This window comes from Hyla sarda, chromosome 8 (assembly GCF_029499605.1).
Source record: "Hyla sarda isolate aHylSar1 chromosome 8, aHylSar1.hap1, whole genome shotgun sequence".
Lineage (NCBI taxonomy): Eukaryota > Metazoa > Chordata > Amphibia > Anura > Hylidae > Hyla > Hyla sarda.
In genome coordinates, this window is record NC_079196.1 from 6,347,658 (window position 1) to 6,370,207 (window position 22,550).

General features: G+C 48.3%; 1 protein-coding gene across 1 annotated transcript in view; it reads right to left on the bottom strand.

Moving 5' to 3' along the window:
* The window catches only part of CNTNAP5 (contactin associated protein family member 5), a gene marked incomplete in the record, with an annotated part of 569,649 nt that overhangs the window by 458,771 nt on the left and 88,328 nt on the right, over window positions 1–22,550 (bottom strand). The window contains 1 exon segment of the mRNA XM_056536567.1: window positions 14,775–14,873. Coding sequence (XP_056392542.1) covers window positions 14,775–14,873 — 99 coding nt within the window.

The window sequence follows — 22,550 nt, forward strand, 5'->3', positions numbered from 1 at the left end:
ATTCGGCCCATGGTAGAAGATCTGCCCAGTCATCCTGGCGGGAGGAAATAAAATGCCGTAAATAGTCACCCAGGACCTGATTAATTCTTTCTACTTGCCCATTGGATTGGGGATGATAAGAAAAAGAGAAGTTTAATTTAATCTTGAGCTGTTTACAGAGGGCCCTCCAGAATTTAGACACGAATTGGACACCTCTATCCGAGACGATATGCGTGGGCAAACCGTGAAGGCGAAAAATGTGTACAAAAAATTGCTTTGCCAACTGAGGCGCTGAAGGAAGACCAGGAAGAGGAATAAAATGTGCCATCTTGGAAAATCGATCAACGACCACCCAAACAACTGTGTTGCCACGGGATGAGGGCAAGTCTGTAATAAAGTCCATACCAATCTGTGACCAAGGCTGTTCGGGGACAGGCAGAGGATGAAGGAGGCCAGCAGGCTTCTGGTGAGGAGTCTTATCCCGGGCACAGACAGTACAGGCCCGTACAAAATCAACAACATCCGTCTCCAGAGTCGGCCACCAATAAAAAAGAGAGATGAGTTGCAAGGATTTTTTGATGTCCGCATGGCCTGCGAGGTGGGAGGAGTGTCCCCATTTGAGAATCCCGAGACGCTGGCGTGGAGAAACGAAGGTCTTCCCTGGAGGAGTTTGCCTGATGGAGACTGGAGAAGTGGAGATCAGAGAGTCAGGAGGAATGATGTGTTGCGGAGAGAGCTCTACTTCAGAGGCATCAGAAGAACGAGAGAGGGCATCGGCCCTAATGTTCTTGTCGGCAGGGCGAAAATGAATTTCAAAGTTAAAACGGGCAAAGAACAACGACCACCTGGCCTGGCGAGGGTTCAGTCGTTAGGCAGACTGGAGATAGGAGAGATTCTTGTGATCAGTGTATATGATAACTGGAAATTTTGATCCCTCCAGCAGGTGCCTCCATTCCTCAAGCGCCAATTTAATGGCCAGTAGTTCTCAATCCCCGATGGAGTAGTTTCTCTCCGCCGGAGAGAAGGTCCTAGAAAAAAAACCACAAGTAACAGCATGCCCGTAAGAATTGTTTTGTAGAAGGACAGCTCCAGCTCCCACTGAGGAGGCATCTACCTCCAATAGGAAGGGTTTAGATGGGTCAGGTCTGGAGAGCACGGGAGCAGAAGAAAAGGCAGACTTGAGATGTTTAAATGCGTCTTCCGCTTGGGGAGACCAGGACTTGGGATTGGCATTTTTCTTGGTTAAAGCCACGATAGGAGCCACAATAGTGGAAAAGTGTGGAATAAATTGTCTGGAATAATTGGCGAACCCCAAAAAACGTTGGATAGCACGGAGTCCGGAGGGGCGTGGCCAATCTAAGACGGCAGAGAGTTTATCTGGGTCCATTTGTAGTCCCTGGCCAGAGACCAAGTATCCTAGGAAAGGAAGAGATTGACATTCAAAGAGACATTTCTCCATTTTGGCATAAAGTTGATTGTCCCGAAGTCTCTGAAGAACCATGCGGACATGCTGGCGGTGTTCTTCTAAGTTGGCAGAAAAAATCAGAATATCGTCCAGATAAACCACAACACAGGAATATAGGAGATCACGAAAAATGTCATTAACAAAGTCTTGGAAGACGGCAGGGGCGTTGCACAGGCCAAAGGGCATGACCAGATACTCAAAGTGTCCATCTCTGGTGTTAAATGCAGTCTTCCATTCGTCCCCCTCCCTGATGCGGATGAGATTATAAGCCCCTCTTAAGTCCAGTTTGGTAAAGATGTGGGCACCTTGTAGGCGATCAAAGAGTTCCGAGATAAGAGGTAAGGGGTAGCGTTTTTTTACCGTGATTTTATTAAGTCCGCGGTAATCAAGGCAAGGACGTAGGGAGCCATCTTTTTTGGACACAAAAAAAAATCCAGCTCCGGCAGGAGAGGAGGACTTTCGGATAAACCCCTTTTTTAAATTTTCCTGGATGTACTCTGACATGGCAAGAGTCTCTGGAGCAGACAGAGGATAGATTCTGCCCCGGGGTGGAGTAGTACCCGGGAGGAGGTCAATAGGACAGTCATAAGGCCTGTGAGGAGGTAAAGTCTCAGCTTGCTTTTTGCAAAAAACGTCAGCATAGTCCATATAAGCCTTAGGAAGACCGGATACAGGGGGAACCACAGGGTCACGGCAGGGAGTACTGGGAACCGGTTGAAGACAGTCCTTGTGACAAGAAGTACCCCAGTTCTTGATTTCTCCTGTGGACCAATCAAGGGTTGGGGAATGGCGTTGAAGCCACGGTAATCCAAGAAGAATTTCAGAAGTGCAGTTGGAGAGGACCAAAAATTCAATTTTTTCGTGATGAGGTCCGATGCACATTAGGAGAGGTTCCGTGCGGTAACGCACGGTGCAGTCCAATCTTTCATTGTTAACAGAATTGATGTAGAGGGGTTTGGCGAGACTGGTCACCGGGATGTTGAACCTGTTGATGAGAGAGGTCAAAATAAAATTTCCTGCAGATCCGGAATCCAAGAAGGCCATAGCAGAGAAGGAGAAGGTAGAGGAAGATATCCGCACAGGCACAGTAAGGCGTGGAGAAGCAGAGTAGACATCAAGAACTGTCTCGCCTTTGTGCGGAGTCTGCGTACGTCTTTCCAGGCGGGGAGGACGGATAGGACAATCCTTCAAGAAGTGTTCGGTACCGGCACAGTACAGGCACAGATTCTCCATGCGGCGTTGTTTCCTCTCTTGAGGTGTCAAGCGAGACCGGTCAACTTGCATAGCCTCCACGGCGGGAGGCACAGGAACGGATTGCAGAGGACCAGAGGAGAGAGGAGCCGGGGAGAGAAACCGCCTCGTGCGAACAAAGTCCATATCCTGGCGGAGCTCCTGACGCCTTTCGGAAAAACGCATGTCAATGCGGGTGGCAAGATGAATAAGTTCATGCAGGTTAGCAGGAATTTCTCGTGCGGCCAGCACATCTTTAATGTTGCTGGATAGGCCTTTTTTAAAGGTCGTGCAGAGGGCCTCATTATTCCAGGATAATTCGGAGGCAAGAGTACGGAATTGGATGGCGTACTCGCCAACAGAAGAATTACCCTGGACCAGGTTCAGCAGGGCAGTTTCAGCAGAAGAGGCTCGGGCAGGTTCCTCAAAGACACTTCGGATCTCCGTGAAGAAGGAGTGTACAGAGGCAGTGACAGGGTCATTGCGGTCCCAGAGCGGTGTGGCCCATGACAGAGCTTTCCCAGACAGAAGGCTGACTACGAAAGCCACCTTAGACCTTTCAGTAGGAAACTGGTCCGACATCATCTCCAAGTGCAGGGAACATTGCGAAAGAAAGCCACGGCAAAACTTAAAGTCCCCATCAAATTTATCCGGCAAGGATAATCGTAGGCCGGAAGCGGCCACTCGCTGCGGAGGAGGTGCAGGAGCTGGCGGAGGAGATTGTTGCTGGAGCTGTGGTAATAGCTGCTGTAGCATCACGGTCAGTTGAGACAGCTGGTGGCCTTGTTGCGCTATCTGTTACGACTGCTGGGCGACCACCGTGGTGAGGTCGGCGACAACTGTCAGCGGGACTTCAGCGGGATCCATGGCCGGATCTACTGTCACGATTCGGCTGGCTGGAGGTGGATCCTCTGTGCCAGAGAGGGATTGGCGTGGACCGTGTTGGTGGACCGGTTCTAAGTTGCTACTGGTATTCACCAGAGCCCGCCGCAAAGCGGGATGGTCTTGCAGCGGCGGTAGCAACCAGGTCGTATCCACCAGCAACGGCTCAACCTCTCTGACTGCTGAAGATAGGCGCGGTACAAGGGAGTAGACAAGAGCAAGGTCGGTCGTAGCAGAAGGTCAGGGCAGGCAGCAAGGATCGTAGTCAGGGGCAACGGCAGGAGGTCTGGAACACAGGCTAGGAACACACTGGGAAACGCTTTCACTGGCACGATGGCAACAAGATCCGGCGAGGGAGTGCAGGGGAAGTGAGGTATAAGTAGGGAGTGCACAGGTGAACACACTGATTAAGCCTGCTTCGCCAATCAGTGGCGCAGTGGCCCTTTAAATTGCAGAGACCCGGCGCGCGCGCGTCCTAAGGAGCGGGGCCGCACGCGCCGGGACAAGACAGACGGGGAACAAGTCAGGTACGGGAGCCGGGATGCGCATCGCGAGCGGGCGCCTCCCGCATCGCGAATCGCATCCCGGCTGAGAGAGATATTGCAGCGCACCCGGTCAGCAGGTCTGACCGGGGCGCTGCAATTGCGAGGATGCTGCAAGCACTCCGGGGAGGAGCGGGGACCCGGAGCGCTCGGCTTAACACTAACATCTTGGTGAAACACTCTTTATTTGAGCTTTTAATCTACTATCTCTGTCTTAGCATGTACTTTGTATTTTCTGGTTTTAGCCATGGTTAGGTGGCATGCTTATAGTAGATTTTAAGCTGTGTTTGTTTAGTCGGTTTTAGGATTTGTATATCCTTTCTGCTATGTGTCTGTTCACACTGTGTTTTCTCTTTTATCCGTTGTTATGAAGGTCTGTGTTTTTTGTTGCTGTTTTCCTACTGGGCCAGCATCCTGTTCACACTGGTGAGTGTGCCGCTGGCCAGTAGTCTTTTTGGATTTATTATAATGGCTACTTCTTCAGTGGAGTGGAGTGTCCAGTTTGTGTGTTCAGTGTGAACAGTGTCCTTTATTAGATCCCTGTTACCGCTCCATGGGGACTCCGTGTCTACTGGAGGTGTTCGGAGGGATTGCTGTTCCTGTCTTGTGTTTAGTGTGAACAATGTTCTATATTATATCCTGTGTATTTAGGCATCCTTGTTACCTGTCCATGGGGACTCAGAGGATATTGTTATTCCTGCGTCTACTGGAGATGTTCTGAATGGATTTCAATTATTCCTGTCTTGTGTTCAGTGTGAACAATGTTCTATAAATATGTCCTTCGTATCTTGGCATCCCTGTTACCTGTCCATGGGGACTCCGTGTCTACTGCAGGTTTTATGTGGGATTGCAAATATTCCTGTTTAGCGATAGATCCAGTACCTGTCTGTGGGGACTCAGAGGGTATTGTTATTCCTGTGTCTACTGGAGGTTTTTCTAGGGGATTCAGCTTATTCCTGTTTTGTTTCTGGAGTATATTCAGACTCATCCATTTTCCTTTCTGGTGTTTTGTACTCTATATGTTTATTAGTTCCTATTCAGATCTTTGGAATGTCCTCTGTTCATGACCGCTGATCTATAGTGTCCTCTGTTCATGACCTCTGAGTCCTCTGTTCATGACTGCTGATATAGTGTCCTCTGTACTAACTTTCTGATCTGTGCCATCTGAACTTTTTCACTTTAGAGTTCTATGTTCCTGTTATGTTTATGATTTGTGACCGACTATATAATAGTATGTGTTTTTAAGCCCACTGCACTTTAGTTCAGGGTGGGACCGGTGCCCAGTTGTAATTCCACCATTTAGGGTGGATGGGCAAGTAAGCAGGAAGAGTCGTTTTAGGGTCAATTTAGGGCTCACTCTCCCAGCCCCCTGGTCGGTCCCTGACAAAAACACTCCCAATAGGAGAAAAAAACACTCCCAATAGGGAAAAAAACACTCCCAATAGGAGAAAAAACACTCCCAATATGAGACAAAACACTCCCAATAGGAGAAAAAACACTCCCAATAGAGGGGACAAAACACTCCCAATAGGGGACAAAACACTCCCAATAGAGGACAAAACACTCCCAATAGAGGACAAACACTCCATATAGGGGTCTAAACCCCCCATTAGAGGACAAAACACTCATTATAGGGGCCAAAACACTCCATATAGGGGACTAAACCCCCCATTGGAGGACAAAACACTCCCAATGGGGGTCAATACACTCCCAATAGAGGACAAAACACTCCCAATAAAGGACAAAACACTCCCAATAGGAGACAAAACACTCCTAATAGATGACAAAACATTCCCAATAGGGGACAAAACACTCCCAATAGGAGACAAAACACTCCCAATAGGGGGACAATACACTCCCAATAGGGGACAAAACACACCCAATAGGAGACAAAAAAACTCCCAATAGGGGACAAAACACTCCCAATAGAGGACAAAAACACTCCCAATAGAGGACAAAACACTCCCAATAGGGGACAAAACACTCCTAATAGGGGACAAAACACTCTCAATAGAGGGGACAAAAAACTCCCAATAGGGGACAAAACGCTCCCAATAGAGGATAAAACACTCCCAATAGGAGACAAAACACTCCCAATAGGAGACAACCAGGCTTATGTGCTGACCCTACCTTGTACACAGGGTCACCATCAGGGGTACTGCCAATACCCCAGTAAGGGGGCCAGGATCCTAGAGGGCCCAGGCCCCTGCTGCACCCCCCTGCAGAAGCCCCAACACAGAAGCAGAAAACTGCTGTCACGATGCCGGCTGGCAGGAGGTGGATCCTCTGTGCCAGAGAGGGATTGGCGTGGACCGTGCTAGTGGACCGGTTCTAAGTCACTACTGGTATTCACCAGAGCCCGCCGCAAAGCGGGATGGTCTTGCTGCGGCGGTAGTGACCAGGTCGTATCCACTAGCAACGGCTCAACCTCTCTGACTGCTGATGATAGGCGCGGTACAAGGGAGTAGACAGAAGCAAGGTCGGACGTAGCAGAAGGTCGGGGCAGGCAGCAAGGATCGTAGTCAGGGGCAACGGCAGGAGGTCGGAACACAGGCTAAGAACACACAAGGGAACGCTTTCACTAGGCACAAGGGCAACAAGATCCGGCGAGGGAGTGCAGGGGAAGTGAGGTATACATAGGGAGTGCACAGGTGAACACACTAATTAGAACCACTGCGCCAATCAGCGGCGCAGTGGCCCTTTAAATCGCAGAGACCCGGCGCGCGCGCGCCCTAGGGAGCGGGGCCGCGCGCGCCGGGACAGGACCGACGGAGAGCGAGTCAGGTACGGGAGCCGGGGTGCGCATCGCGAGCGGGCGCCACCCGCATCGCGAATCGCATCCCGGCTGGAGGTGGTATCGCAGCGCACCCGGTCAGCGGATCTGACCGGGGCGCTGCAGTAACGAGAGTGTAGCGAGCGCTCCGGGGAGGAGCGGGGACCCGGAGCGCTCGGCGTAACAGTACCCCCCCCCCCTTGGGTCTCCCCCTCTTTTTAGCGGAGAGCCATACCTTGTCTCCGGGAGAAAAAATGGGGGGAGCTCTTCTTTTCTTATCAGCAAACTTCTTCATGCGTGATGAAGCCTGTAAGAGAGAATTTTGGGTCTCTTTCCATATGGTGGAAAGATCACGAGTTATTTCATCCACAGCGGGCAAACCAGAGGGCAAGGGAGTAGGGAGGGGGGGAAGAGGGTGAAGGAGACCAGCAGGCTTCTGGCGAGGAGTCTTGTCCCGGGCACAGACAGTGCAGGCTCGCACAAAATCAACAACATCCGTCTCCAGAGTCGGCCACCAATAGAGACGAGAGATGAGTTGCACGGATTTCTTGATGCCCGCATGGCCTGCGAGATGGGAGGAGTGACCCCATTTGAGGATTCCGAGGCGTTGGCGTGGAGAGACGAAGGTCTTCCCTGGAGGAGTTTGCCTGATGGAGGCTGGAGAAGTGGAGATCAGGCAGTCAGGAGGAATGATGTGTTGCGGAGAGAGCTCTACTTCCGAGGCATCCGAGGAACGAGAGAGAGCATCGGCCCTGATGTTCTTATCGGCAGGGCGAAAGTGAATTTCAAAATTAAACCGGGCAAAGAACAGAGACCACCTGGCCTGGCGAGGATTCAGCCGTTGGGCAGACTGGAGATAGGAGAGATTCTTGTGATCGGTGTAAATAATAACTGGAAATTTAGATCCCTCCAGCAGATGCCTCCATTCCTCAAGTGCTAATTTAATGGCCAGTAGCTCTCGATCCCCGATGGAGTAGTTCCTCTCCGCCGGAGAGAAGGTCCTAGAAAAAAAATCACAGGTAACAGCATGCCCGGAAGAATTTTTTTGTAGAAGAACCGCTCCAGCTCCTACTGAGGAGGCATCAACCTCCAATAGGAAGGGTTTAGATGGGTCAGGTCTGGAGAGCACGGGAGCAGAAGAAAAGGCCGACTTGAGCCGTTTAAAGGCGTCTTCCGCTTGAGGAGACCAGGACTTAGGATTGGCATTCTTCTTGGTTAAAGCCACGATAGGAGCCACAATGGTGGAAAAATGTGGAATAAATTGTCTGTAATAATTGGCGAACCCCAAAAAACGTTGGATAGCACGGAGTCCGGAGGGGCGTGGCCAATCGAAGACGGCAGAGAGTTTGTCTGGATCCATTTGTAGTCCCTGGCCAGAGACCAAGTATCCTAGGAAAGGAAGAGATTGACATTCAAACAGACATTTCTCCATTTTGGCATAAAGTTGATTGTCACGAAGTCTCTGAAGAACCATGCGGACATGCTGGCGGTGTTCTTCTAGGTTGGCAGAAAAAATCAGAATATCGTCCAGATACACAACAACACAGGAATATAAGAGATCACAAAAAATTTCATTAACAAAGTCTTGGAAGACGGCAGGGGCGTTGCACAGGCCAAAGGGCATGACCAGATACTCAAAGTGCCCATCTCTAGTGTTAAATGCCGTTTTCCATTCATCCCCCTCCCTGATGCGGATGAGATTATAAGCACCTCTTAAGTCCAGTTTGGTAAAGATGTGGGCACCTTGGAGGCGATCAAAGAGTTCAGAGATAAGAGGTAGAGGGTAGCGGTTCTTTACCGTGATTTTATTAAGACCTCGGTAGTCAATGCAAGGACGTAGGGAGCCATCTTTATTGGACACAAAGAAAAATCCAGCTCCGGCAGGAGAGGAGGATTTGCGGATAAACCCCTTTTTTAAATTTTCCTGGATGTACTCAGACATAGCAAGAGTCTCTGGGGCGGACAGAGGATAAATTCTGCCCCGGGGTGGAGTAGTGCCCGGGAGGAGGTCAATAGGACAGTCACAAGGCCTGTGAGGGGGTAGAAACTCAGCTTGTTTTTTGCAAAACACATCAGCAAAGTCCATATAGGCCTTAGGGAGACCGGTTACAGGGGGAACCACAGGGTCACGGCAGGGAGTACTGGGAACCGGTTTAAGGCAGTCCTTGAAACAAGAGATACCCCAGCTCTTGATCTCCCCCGTGGACCAATCCAGGGTTGGGGAATGGCGTTGGAGCCACGGTAGTCCAAGGAGAATTTCGGAAGTGCAATTGGGGAGGACCAAGAACTCAATTTTTTCTTGATGAGGTCCGATGCACATTAGAAGGGGCTCCGTGCGGTAACGTATGGTACAGTCTAATCTTCCATTGTTAACACAATTGATGTAGAGGGGCCTGGCGAGACTGGTTACCGGGATGTTGAACCTGTTGATGAGAGAGGCCAAAATAAAGTTTCCTGCAGATCCGGAATCCAAGAAGGCCATAGTAGGGAAGGAGAAGGTAGATGCAGATATCCGCACAGGCACAGTAAGACGTGGAGAAGCAGAGTTGACATCAAGGACTGTCTCACTTTTGTGCGGAGTCTGCGTGCGTCTTTCCAGGTGGGGAGGACGGATAGGACAATCCTTCAGGAAGTGTTCGGTACCGGCACAGTACAGGCAGAGATTCTCCATGCGGCGTCGTGTCCTCTCTTGAGGTGTCAGGCGAGACCGGTCAACTTGCATAGCCTCCACGGCGGAAGGCACAGGAACGGATTGCAGAGGACCAGAGGAGAGAGGAGCCGGGGAGAAAAAATGCCTCGTGCGAACAAAGTCCATATCCTGGCGGAGCTCCTGACGCCTTTCGGAAAAACGCATGTCAATGCGAGTGGCAAGATGAATGATTTCATGTAGATTAGCAGGAATTTCTCGTGCGGCCAGAACATCTTTAATGTTGCTGGATAGGCCTTTTTTAAAGGTCGCGCAGAGGGCCTCATTATTCCAGGATAGTTCAGAAGCAAGAGTACGGAATTGTATGGCGTACTCGCCAACGGAAGAATTACCCTGGACCAGGTTCAGCAGGGCAGTCTCAGCAGAAGAGGCTCGGGCAGGTTCCTCAAAGACACTACGAATTTCCGAGAAGAAGGAGTGTACAGAGGCAGTGACGGGGTCATTGCGGTCCCAGAGCGGTGTGGCCCATGACAGAGCTTTTCCAGACAGAAGGCTGACTACGAAAGCCACCTTAGACCTTTCAGTAGGAAACTGGTCCGACATCATCTCCAAGTGCAGGGAACATTGGGAAAGAAAGCCACGGCAAAACTTAGAGTCCCCATCAAATTTATCCGGCAAGGATAGTCGTAGGCCTGAAGCGGCCACTCGCTGCAGAGGAGGTGCAGGAGCTGGCGGAGGAGATGATTGCTGAAGCTGTGGTAGTAGCTGCTGTAGCATCACGGTCAGTTGAGACAGCTCGTGGCCTTGTTGCGCTATCTGTTGTGAGTGCTGGGCGACCACCGTGGTGAGGTCAGCGACATCTGGCAGAGGTACTTCAGCGGGATCCATGGCCGGATCTACTGTCACGATGCCGGCTGGCAGGAGGTGGATCCTCTGTGCCAGAGAGGGATTGGCGTGGACCGTGCTAGTGGACCAGTTCTAAGTCACTACTGGTATTCACCAGAGCCCGCCGCAAAGCGGGATGGTCTTGCTGCGGCGGTAGTGACCAGGTCGTATCCACTAGCAACGGCTCAACCTCTCTGACTGCTGAAGATAGGCGCGGTACAAGGGAGTAGACAGAAGCAAGGTCGGACGTAGCAGAAGGTCGGGGCAGGCAGCAAGGATCGTAGTCAGGGGCAACGGCAGGAGGTCGGAACACAGGCTAAGAACACACAAGGGAACGCTTTCACTGGCACAATGGCAACAAGATCCGGCGAGGGAGTGCAGGGGAAGTGAGGTATACATAGGGAGTGCACAGGTGAACACACTAATTAGAACCACTGCGCCAATCAGCGGCGCAGTGGCCCTTTAAATCGCAGAGACCCGGCGCGCGCGCGCCCTAGGGAGCGGGGCCGCGCGCGCCGGGACAGGACCGACGGAGAGCGAGTCAGGTACGGGAGCCGGGGTGCGCATCGCGAGCGGGCGCCACCCGCATCGCGAATCGCATCCCGGCTGGAGGTGGTATCGCAGCGCACCCGGTCAGCGGATCTGACCGGGGCGCTGCAGTAACGAGAGTGTAGCGAGCGCTCCGGGGAGGAGCGGGGACCCGGAGCGCTCGGCGTAACAACTGCTGTTCAAACAGTGATCTCCTGCTTCTGTACATCCGCCGTCCGCATCATTCTCCCCTCCTTCTCTGACCCCCCCCCCTGTGCCACTTTATTACCCCCTGTGCCACATCATTTCCTCTTGATCCCCCATTGTGCTATTTCATTATTTCCCTTTATTACCCTCAGTGCAAATTCATCATCCCCTCTTTACCACCCCCCTGTGCCACTTCATAAAAAGGGGTGATGAATTTACACGGAGGGTAATAAAGGGGGAATGATGTGGCACAGGGGGATCAAGGGAAGGGATAATTTGTCACAAGGCACAGGGGGAATAAGGTGGCAGGGGGTAAACAAAAAAGGGGATGAATTGATACAGGGAGGGATAAGGGAAGATTAAACAGCACTCAGAGACTCTACTGTAATATTCCTTTTTACAGGACAGTATTTAGTCATTTAGAAAGATTTTTGAGCCTTTTCTCTCAATAGGGGACATCTCTCAATAGGGGACATCTCTCAATTGGGGACATCTCTCAAAAGGGGACATCTCTCAATAGGGGACATCTCTCATTAGTGGATACTTTTTTATTCCCTTTGAGTATCCGCTATTGGGAGATTCTACTGTATCTGCTCTGGCCGGCTCCTTACATGACAGTACGCTCAGCCTATCACCGGCCGAGGCGGGACATCGCTGCGGCCGGTGATACGCTGATGGCTCTGTGACGCTACCGTCCCCAGGAAGCAGCAAGAGGAAAGCAGCAGAGGACCATGAGGCCGGTACCGGAGCAACGGGGGGACATAGGAAGGTGAGTTAAAGTTTATTTTGTTTATTTTTGCAGCCCGGGCACAGGAATGTGTAAAATTCATGCAATACAGATGTCCTTTAAGGACCAACAGCGTACTTGTACGACCTGGTCCCGTCACCGGGGTTTAAAGCATGTTCGCGAGCTGAACATTCTTCATATCCGGTGGGTCCCAGTTGCTATCAGCAGTCAGGACCCAGGATTAATGCCGGACATTGCTGATCGAGCTGTTTCCCGGCATTAACCCTTTAGATATTAGTGATAAGCAGCAAGGGCCATATTCAAATTCACTTATTGATGATCATTGATCATTTATTGATGATTAATATATTGACGATTATTCGTCCTATGTTCCCGAAATTTGCATATTTGCTATGTTCATTCAATAATTTTTCCATGCGAAAATATGCATGAAAAATGTGCATAAAAATTTGCATATGAAAAAAACAAAAACAAAAAAACGAAAATTTGCATGGAAAAATCGCATAAAAATTTGCATGTGAAAAAAAAGCGAAAATTCGTCATTACGAATATATAGCACTATATTCTAAATATTTGCAAAATCGAGATGTGCCAATATTTGCGATAAAAATTTGCATTACGAATATTCGTGCTCAACACTATTAGACATCACAATCAAAGTTAATTGCGGCATCTAAAATGCGGGATTTACAATCAGGGCAGCTGATCGGAACTTCTGCATCCAAATCGCAGGTCCCAATCAGCTGAGTGGACAGCGGGAGGGCCCTTACCTGCCTCCTTAGCAAACAAATTTTGATGTGTGTAGTTATAATTTTTTTTAAAGTAGTAAAATTACATTTTTTTGGGTTTCACCGTAGATTTTGTTATGAAATGATTAATGGTCATTACAAAGTACAATTGGTGATGCAAAAAAACAACCCCTTATATGGGTCTGTAGGTGCGAAATCGAAAGCGTTATGATTTTAGAAGGGAAGGAGGAAAAAACTAAAGCACAAAAATGAAAATGGGACAGTCTTAAAGGGGTACTCTGCTCCTGGACATCTTATGCCCCAGAGGCTGGACCCCCGTGATCTTGGCTGCGGCACCCCAGACATTTGGTGCCCGGAGTGAACTTCGGAGGGGCGGAGGCTTGTGACGCCATGGTCACGTCCTGCTCATGACGTCACGGCCACACTCCCTCAATGTAAATCTATGGGAGGGGGCATTCCTCACACCCCCTCCCATAGACATGCATTGAGGGGGGTGTCCGTGACGTCAGGAGAAGGGTGTGGCCATGACATCGCGAACCTCTGGCACTGCACCCGACGCTCTAAACGAACACAGGTTGCAGCAGGGAGATCATGGAGGTCCCCAGCGACGGAACTCCCGCGATCAGACATCTTATGCCCTATCCTTTCAATCGGGGATAAGATGTCTAGGGGCAGAGTATCCCTTTAAAGGGGTACTCCGCCAATAAACATGTTATCCCCCATCCAAAGGATAGGGGGATAAGATTTCTGATTGTGGGGTCCCGCCGCTGGGGCAGCGGTGGCATCCGGAACACGGAAGTTCAGAGCTTCCGCGTTTGTGACATCACGCCACATCCCCTTCATTCATGTCTATGGGAGGGGCATGACGGCTGTAGTTGCCAGTCATCCGGCATGGAGCAGAGTTTGCTCCATGCACAGATGACTGGGGTGCCACGCCTATCCTTTGGATAGGGGATAAGATGTTTTTTGGGGGACTACCCCTTTAATGACAAAAATGGGCTTGGTCCTCAAGAGGTTAATATTATGCAAAATAGATCCTTTCTGGGAAACAATACAGATATAATAGAACTGTCAAAGTTATCACCTTGTGACATGTGACCTGCTAAAAACTGGTTAATACTGGCTGCTAAGCTTCTCATTCTATCAAGATGGAAAGTCACATAAACGATCCCTCCCGATCCTGCAACTTCAAATATACGTCCACCGATCCCACCACGATGAAGAACTCTAGGGCTGGGAATCCCCATAGCCGGTAAATGTTTTTGAGTGCATGTGACTCTTGCACCTCAAATATGTTGTACAAATGGTTGTCTTGCCATCACTGATATGACCATTATGAAGCCAATCTATGTCTCTATTGGTCAATGGTCAGAACCTCATCAATCTCCGGACCAGGTGGGTCATAAAACCCCAGAGAGGAGGTTACAGTCACATGGTTATTCATGGCAAATATAGACAAGGCTGGATTTATGGGGAACTCCGGTTGAAAATAATGGATTTTAAGTCAACTGGTGCCAGAAAGTTAAACAGATTTGTAAATTACTTCTATTAAAAAATCTTAATCCTTCCAGTACTTATCAGCTGCTGTATACTTCCGACAAAGTTATTTTCTTTTTTTATTTATTTTCTGTCTGACCACAGTGCTCTCTGCTGACACCTCTGCACATGTCAGGAACTGTCCAGACCAGGAGCAAATCCCCATAGAAAACCTCTCCTTCTTTGGGCAGTTCCTGGCATGGACAGAGGTGGCAGCAGAGGGAACTGTGGTCAGACAGAAAATAAATTAAAAAAGAAAATAACTTCCTGTAAATCATAAAGCAGTCGATAAGTACTGGAAGGATTAAGATTTTTTTTATAGAAGTAATTTACAAATCTGTATAACTTTCTGGCACCAGTTGATTTAAAATAAATAGTTTTCTTTAACATGAACAGATTTTTTTTTCCCTTGGGAAAAACCATCAAAAGCCCAAAAGGGCAAACATTTTCCACATTATATTGAACAAATTATTTATTTTGAAACAAGATTCTATTACATTACACATTGTCCTGTACTGGAGCAGATTTTGGAGGCAAAATTCCTCATTAAACAATATTAATCAAAGCCATCTCGGCCGGTGACTGACACCTCAATGATCTCACCTTCTTGACTGTTGAGCTTTGCATTGCTGAGGAGCGAGTCTGAGGAGCTGTCAAGTGCCGTCTGCGGAAGTGGAGACACCAGCGGATCATCACAATTATCTGCAGAGGGAGGAAAGGACAAACACGTTGTCACCAAACCAATAAGAGGAGAAGACAGAGACAAGTGTGACACTAGAGAATGACAAAAAATGTATATCATTGTATTTACATTCACCAAAAAGTAATGATTCATTTTACTGAACTTGTCTGCAGAACGTGATCAAAACTCAATAGTTCTGAATAAATCAGATATATGAAATATCCATAAATGTACTAAAAAGGATCACCAAAGACATCACCATATTCATTCTATATGAATTATAATACTGCCCTCTATGTACAAAAATATCACTATGATAATACTGCCTCCTATATACAAGAATATAACTACTATAATACTGCTCCCATATAAAAGAATATATCTACTATAATACTGCCCCTATATACAAGAATATAACTACTATAATACTGCTCCTATATACAAGAATATAACTACTATAATACTGCCTCCTATATGCAAGAATATAACTACTATAATACTGCTCCTATATACAAGAATATAACTACTATAATACTGCTCCTATATACAAGAATATAACTACTATAATGCTGCTCCTATATACAAGAATATAACTACTATAATACTGCTCCTATATACAAGAATATAACTACTATAATACTGCCCCCTATATACAAGAATATAACTACTATAATACTGCTCCTATATACAAGAATATAACTACTATAATACTGCTCCTATATACAAGAATATAACTACTATAATACTGCTCCTATTTACAAGAATATAACTACTATAATACTGCTCCTATTTACAAGAATATAACTACTATAATACTGCTCCTATATACAAGAATATAACTACTATAATACTGCTCCTATATACAAGAATAGAACTACTATAATACTGCTCCTATATACAAGGATATAACTACTATAATACTGCCCCCTATATACAAGAATATAACTACTATAATACCGCCTCCTATACACTAGAATATAACTACTATAACACTGCCCCTGTATACAAGAATAGAACTACTATAATACTGCTCCTATTTACAAGAATATAACTACTCAAAAAAAAAAAAGAAAGAAAGTACTGGCATTATGTCACCCCAGTAGAGGAGATTACATGAGGAGGGTCCATTTGCTTATATCATTTCCTACTCTGGATTTGATCTGTATCAACCAACATCTGTGTGGATAGCACCCGAATGCACCGGTATTTTCTGCTGCACTGCAGACCTAGTGTTGCTCGTGAATATTCGCAATACGAATTTTATTCGCGAATATTGCATATTCGCAAATTTGCGAATATTCGCGAATATAGCGCTATATATTCGTAATTACGAATATTTTTTTTTTTTTTTCACAGTACACATCACAGTGATCACCCCTCTCTGCTTCCAGCTTGTGTGGTGTAAAGAAGGCTCTAATACTACTGTGTGAGACTGGTGTGCAAATTTTTGCTTATGCTAATTTTGTGTACGCTAATTTTCGCATATGTTATTTTCGCATACGCGAAAATAAAACGAGATTATTACGAATATGCGAATATTCGCGAATATATGACGAATATTCGTCCATATATTCGCGAATATTCGCGAATTCGAATATGATCTATGCCGCTCAACACTACTGCAGACCATAGTTCTTTCTACATATAGCAGTGGGGATGTATATAATATATCACATACACTAGTGGAGGATGTATATAATGCACACTCCGCACACTCCGCACACTCCGCACACCCCGCACACTCCGCACACTCCGCACACTCCGCACACCCCGCACACCCCGCACACTCCGCATACTCCGCACACTCCGCACACCCCGCACACTCCGCACACTCCGCACACACTGCACACCCCGCACACCCCGCACACCCCGCACACTCCGCACACCCCGCACACTCCGCACACTCCGCACACTCCGCACACCCCGCACACTCCGCACACTCCGCACACTCCGCACACCCCGCACACTCCGCATACTCCGCACACTCCGCACACCCCGCACACTCCGCACACTCCGCACACACTGCACACCCCGCACACCCCGCACACCCCGCACACTCCGCACACCCCGCACACTCCGCACACTCCGCACACTCCGCACACCCCGCACACTCCGCACACTCCGCACACTCCGCACACCCCGCACACTCCGCACACTCCGCACACTCCGCACACTCCGCACACCCCGCACACCCCGCACACCCCGCACACTCCGCACACCCCGCACACTCCGCACACACTGCACACCCCGCACACCCCGCACACCCCGCACACTCCGCACACCCCGCACACTCCGCACACTCCGCACACTCCGCACACCCCGCACACCCCGCACACTCCGCACACTCCGCACACCCCGCACACTCCGCACACTCCGCACACTCCGCACACCCCGCACACCCCGCACACTCCGCACACCCCGCACACTCCGCACACTCCGCACACTCCGCACACACTGCACACTCCGCACACTCCGCACACCCCGCACACTCCGCACACACTGCACACTCCGCACACTCCGCACACTCCGCACACCCCGCACACTCCGCACACTCCGCACACACCGCACACTCCGCACACACTGCACACTCCGCACACTCCGCACACACCGCACACACTGCACACTCCGCACACACTGCACACTCCGCACACACCGCACACTTCGCACACACTGCACACTCCGCACACTCCGCACACTCCGCACACTCCGCACACACTGCACACTCCGCACACACTGCACACTCCGCACACACTGCACACTCCGCACACACTGCACACTCCGCACACACTGCACACTCCGCACACACCGCACACTACGCACACACCGCACACTTCGCACACACCGCACACTCCGCACACACCGCACACTCCGCACACACTGCACACTCCGCACACTCCGCACACACTGCACACTCCGCACACACTGCACACACCACACACTCTGCACACTCCGCACACTCCGCACACACTGCACACTCCGCACACTCCGCACACACTGCACACTCCGCACACACTGCACACACCACACACTCTGCACACTCCGCACATTCACTGCAGACAGCAGATCCACAACAGACTCATCTGCTTTTCATTTTGTCCTGGGAACCCGGAGACATCACCTGCAGAGGACAAGAAGCCTCTATCTGCCATATAAATGATGAGACCCCCATCTCTACCCCGGAGTACAGGGGGAACACTCTGCTATAGTGTGAAGTGTAGTGTGGGGTAATATATGACTATATAAAGGTATAGCAGAGCTGAGTGTGTCAAAGTCTTACATGTGGATTTTACTTTATTTCCAAAGACTTTACTGATTTTTACCAAAAAGAGCTTAAACATTGTGCAATAAAAAGTTTTTCAACTCTCTAATATAATTTGTATTTCAGCAAATAGAGAATTAACCCAGAACGCGAGGATGGAACTAATATTTTGTGTTACTGTTCTATCCAAACTACAGCTAAATACATCACAACAATACACATCTCTCTCCACTGCTGATAATTTGTTACAATGTATCTGTCAGAGTCCAGATGGATCCACACTCAATAATCCTTTATTACTTATATGGTGAGATATGAATAAACTCAACAACAAAACAACAACACAAACTATACAAGAAGCCACTGAGAGAAATGGAAACAACTTGGGATTATTCACTGTGATGGAGAGCGGCCAAAAACACACGACCACCTCTCCGCCTGGACAAAGGGATCCGTAGGGTCCTGATCCGCCATGTGAGGCACAAATGTGACTGCGCAGATATGTTTGTAGTTGGAATCTTCCCTATAATATATAATTATCATGTAAATATACGCCCAGATGTGGCAGAGCCAAGTTGTCAATTATGTAGCGCACCAAAAAATATGTTCAAAGGCGTAACCTGGAGGAAAACTTTTATTTTTTTATTAAATCAACTGGTGCTAGAAAGTTAAAAAGATTTGTAAATGACTTCTATTTAAAAATCTTAACCCTTCCAGTACTTATCAGTTGCTATAAGCTCCCCAGGAAGTTTTGTAGTTCTTTCCAGTCTGACCACAGTGCTCTCTGCTGCCACCTCTGTCCATGTCAGGAACTGTCCAGAGCAGGAGAGGTTTGCTATGGGGATTTGCTCCTACTCAGGACAGTTCCTCAAATGGACAGAGGTGTCAGCAGAGAGCACTGTGGTCAGTCTGGAAAGAATTATACAACTTCCTGTGGAGCATACAGCATCTGATAAGTACTGGAAGGATTAAGATTTTTAAACAGAAGTAATTTACAAATCTGGTTAAAGGAGTACTCTAGTGCAGAGTATTCCTGCTCCGTCCTGCCCAGGCTGCAAAATAAATGAAAATGAACCATCACTCACCTCCCTGGGTTCCCGCGGAGCGCCACTATAGCTGATCGGTCCTCCGGTCCATCCTCTTCATACTTAAGGGTGTAACGAAGCGTCACATGGCGCTCAGCCTATCACCGGCTGAGGCAGAACATCGCGGCGGCCGGCGATAGGCTGAGCGCCATGTGACGCTTCGTTACACCCGGAAGTATGAAGAGGATGGACCGGAGGACCGATCAGCTATAGTGGCGCTCCGCGGGAACCCAGGGAGGTGAGTGATGGTTCATTTTCATTTATTTTGCAGCCTGGGCAGGACGGAGCAGGAATACTCTGCACTAGAGTACTCCTTTAACTTTTTGGCGCCAGTTGATTTAAAATAAAATTGTTTTCCACCAGAGTCCCCCTTTAATAAATCCAGCTCTACTACATAGGTACATATTGTATAAAGTGTTATAGAATGTGAACCCCAGCACAGATGACAATGCGGGGTGCACTATAATGGCGCCTATTAGTAATTGTCACCTGACATCTGTTTCTTATTTAGGAGACCAAGATATCACATATGCCAGAATTCTGGAGTAAAAAAGTCAATAATTCTGTACAACTGTGACATTCTGACATTGTACATGATGCCTGTCGAGTGGGCGGGGTTTAGAGTAAAGTGGGTGTGGATTTCTTCACCCGCATAATTTACAAAAAGTAAAGTCTTACTAAAGTCCCCCCCTTGGTTCTTATATTTCAAGCCCCCCCTGTACTATTATCAGCTGACTGAAATGTTGCACTGCTACAATGTTACATCCGTTTTACAATGTTTACAAATTCCCCAAAACGACATCTCCGCCTCTGTCCTGGCCAAACAGTCACAACGTTACAAAACTACAACTCTCATCATTGCTCTGTCCATTTTGAAACTTAGGTGATTGACAGGTGTTAGATAACCTCATTCCAAAAAATGCACAAATAGGTAAAAGCCTAGACCAGTGTTTCCCAACCAGGGTGCCTCCAGCTGTTGCAAAACTACAACTCCCAGCATGCCCAGACAGCCAATGGCTTATGCTGCTGATATGCTGAGACTTACTGAGAATGATACATTGTGACAAAAACTCAACTGAGAGAAGGAAGAACTCTTGAAGTAATTATTAATATAAAGTATCTTATTTCATATTGTATCATTACATTGTAGAGTGGTGTTTCCCAACCAGGGTGCAGAACTACAACTCCCAGCATGTCCAGACAGCCAAAAGCTTATGCTATTGATATGCTGAGACTTAATACACAGCTCAAGAAAATAAAGGGAACACAATGTAACTCCAAGTCACTGACACTTGTGTGAAATCCCACTGTCCACTCAGGAAGAACACTGATTGACAATCAATTTCACATGGAACAGACAACACGTGGAAATTATAGGCAATTAGCAAGACACCCCCAATAAAGGAGTGGTTCTGCAGGTGGTGACCACAGACCACTTCTCAGTTCCTATGCTTCCTGGCTGATGTTTTGGTCACTTTTGAATGCTGGCGGTGCTTTCACTCTAGTGGTAGAATGAGACGGAGTCTACAACCCACACAAGTGGCTCAGGTAGTGCAGCTCATCCAGGATGGCACATCAATGCGAGCTGTGGCAAGAAGGTTTGCTGTGTCTGTCAGCGTAGTGTCCAGAGCATGGAGGCACTACCAGGAGACAGACAAGTACATCAGGAGACGTGGAGGAGGCTGTAGAAGGACAACAACCCAGCAGCAGGACCGCTACCTCCGCCTTTGTGCAAGGAGGAGCAGGAGGAGCACTGCCAGAGCCCTGCAAAATGACCTCTAGCAGGCAACAAAGGTGGAGAATGTTCTGCTGCCTGCAACATCCTCCAGCATGACCAGTTTGGTGGTGGGTCAGTAATAGTGTGGGGTGGAATTTCTTTGGGGGGCCGCACAGCCCTCCATGTGCTTGCCAGAGGCAGCGTGACTACCATTAGGTACCGAGATGAGATCCTCAGACCCCTTGTGAGACCATATGCTGGTGCGGTTGGCTCTGGGTTCCTCCTAATACAAGACAATGTTAGACCTTATGTGGCTGGAGTGTGTCAGCAGTTCCTACAAGAGGAAGGCATTGATGCTATGGACTGGCCGCCCGTTCCCCTGAATCCGATTGAGCACATCTGGGACGTCTCACTCCATCCACCACAGACTGTCCAGGAGTTGGCGGATGCTTTAGTCCAGGTCTGGGAGGACATCCCTCAGGAGACCATCCTCCACCTCATCAGGAGCATGCCCAGGCGTTGTAGGGAGGTCATACGGGCACGTGGAGGCCACACACACTACTGAGCCTCATTGGGACTTGTATTAAGGACATTACATAAAGTTGGATCAGCCTGTAGTGGGGTTTTCCACTGTGATTTTGAGTTGATGATTTCTATTGATAATTTTTGTGTGATTTTTTTGTCAGCGCATTCAACTATGTAAAGAGGAAAGGATTTCATACAATTGGTTCATTCAGATCTACGATGTGTTATCTTAGTGTTCACTTTATTTTTTTGGGCAGTGTATAATAATACATTGTAACAAACCATCAGCTGAGAGCAAGCAGAATTATTTAAATACTTAGAAATATAAATTATCTTATTTCATATCCTCTGAAGTTTTTCCCAACCAGGGTCCAGAACTACAACTCCCAGCATGCCCTGACAGCCAAAGACTTATGCTGCTGATATGCTGAGATTTATTTAGAATGATACATTGTAACAAACCCTCCACTGAGAGCACGCAGAACTCTTTAATGAAATAGTTAGAAACATAAAGTATCTTATTTCCTATCGCATCATTCCACTATAGGGGTACGTTCCCACGCGCAGATTTTTTAGCGGGTTTTCCGCTGTGTGTTTGAAAGTGGGCGGGCTCTTCTCGGTTGTCCGCAGCAGATTTTCCGCGACGGAATCTACGCCACAGTCCCTACTGACTTCAATGGAGCTTGCGGCGGATTTACCGCAGTATACATTCCGCCGCGGAATATCGACTGCGGACAGCCGAGAAGAGCCCGCCCCCACTTTCAAATACGCAGCGGAAAACCCGCTAAAAAATCTGCACGTGTGAACGTACCCTAGAGCAGTGTTTCCCAACCAGGTTGCAGAACTACAACTCCCAGCATGTCCAGACAGCCAAAAGTTTATGCTATGGATATGCTGAGACTTACTTAGAGTGATACATTGTGACAAACCCTCAACTGTGAGCAAACAGAACTCTTGAAATAGTTAGAAATATAAAGTTTCTTATTTTATATCATATGAAGTGTTTTCCAATTCCAGCTGTTGCAAAACTACAACTCCCATCATGCCCGGACAGCCGTTGGCTGTCCGGGCATGCTGGGAGTTGTAGTTTTGCAACAGCTGCAGGCTTCCT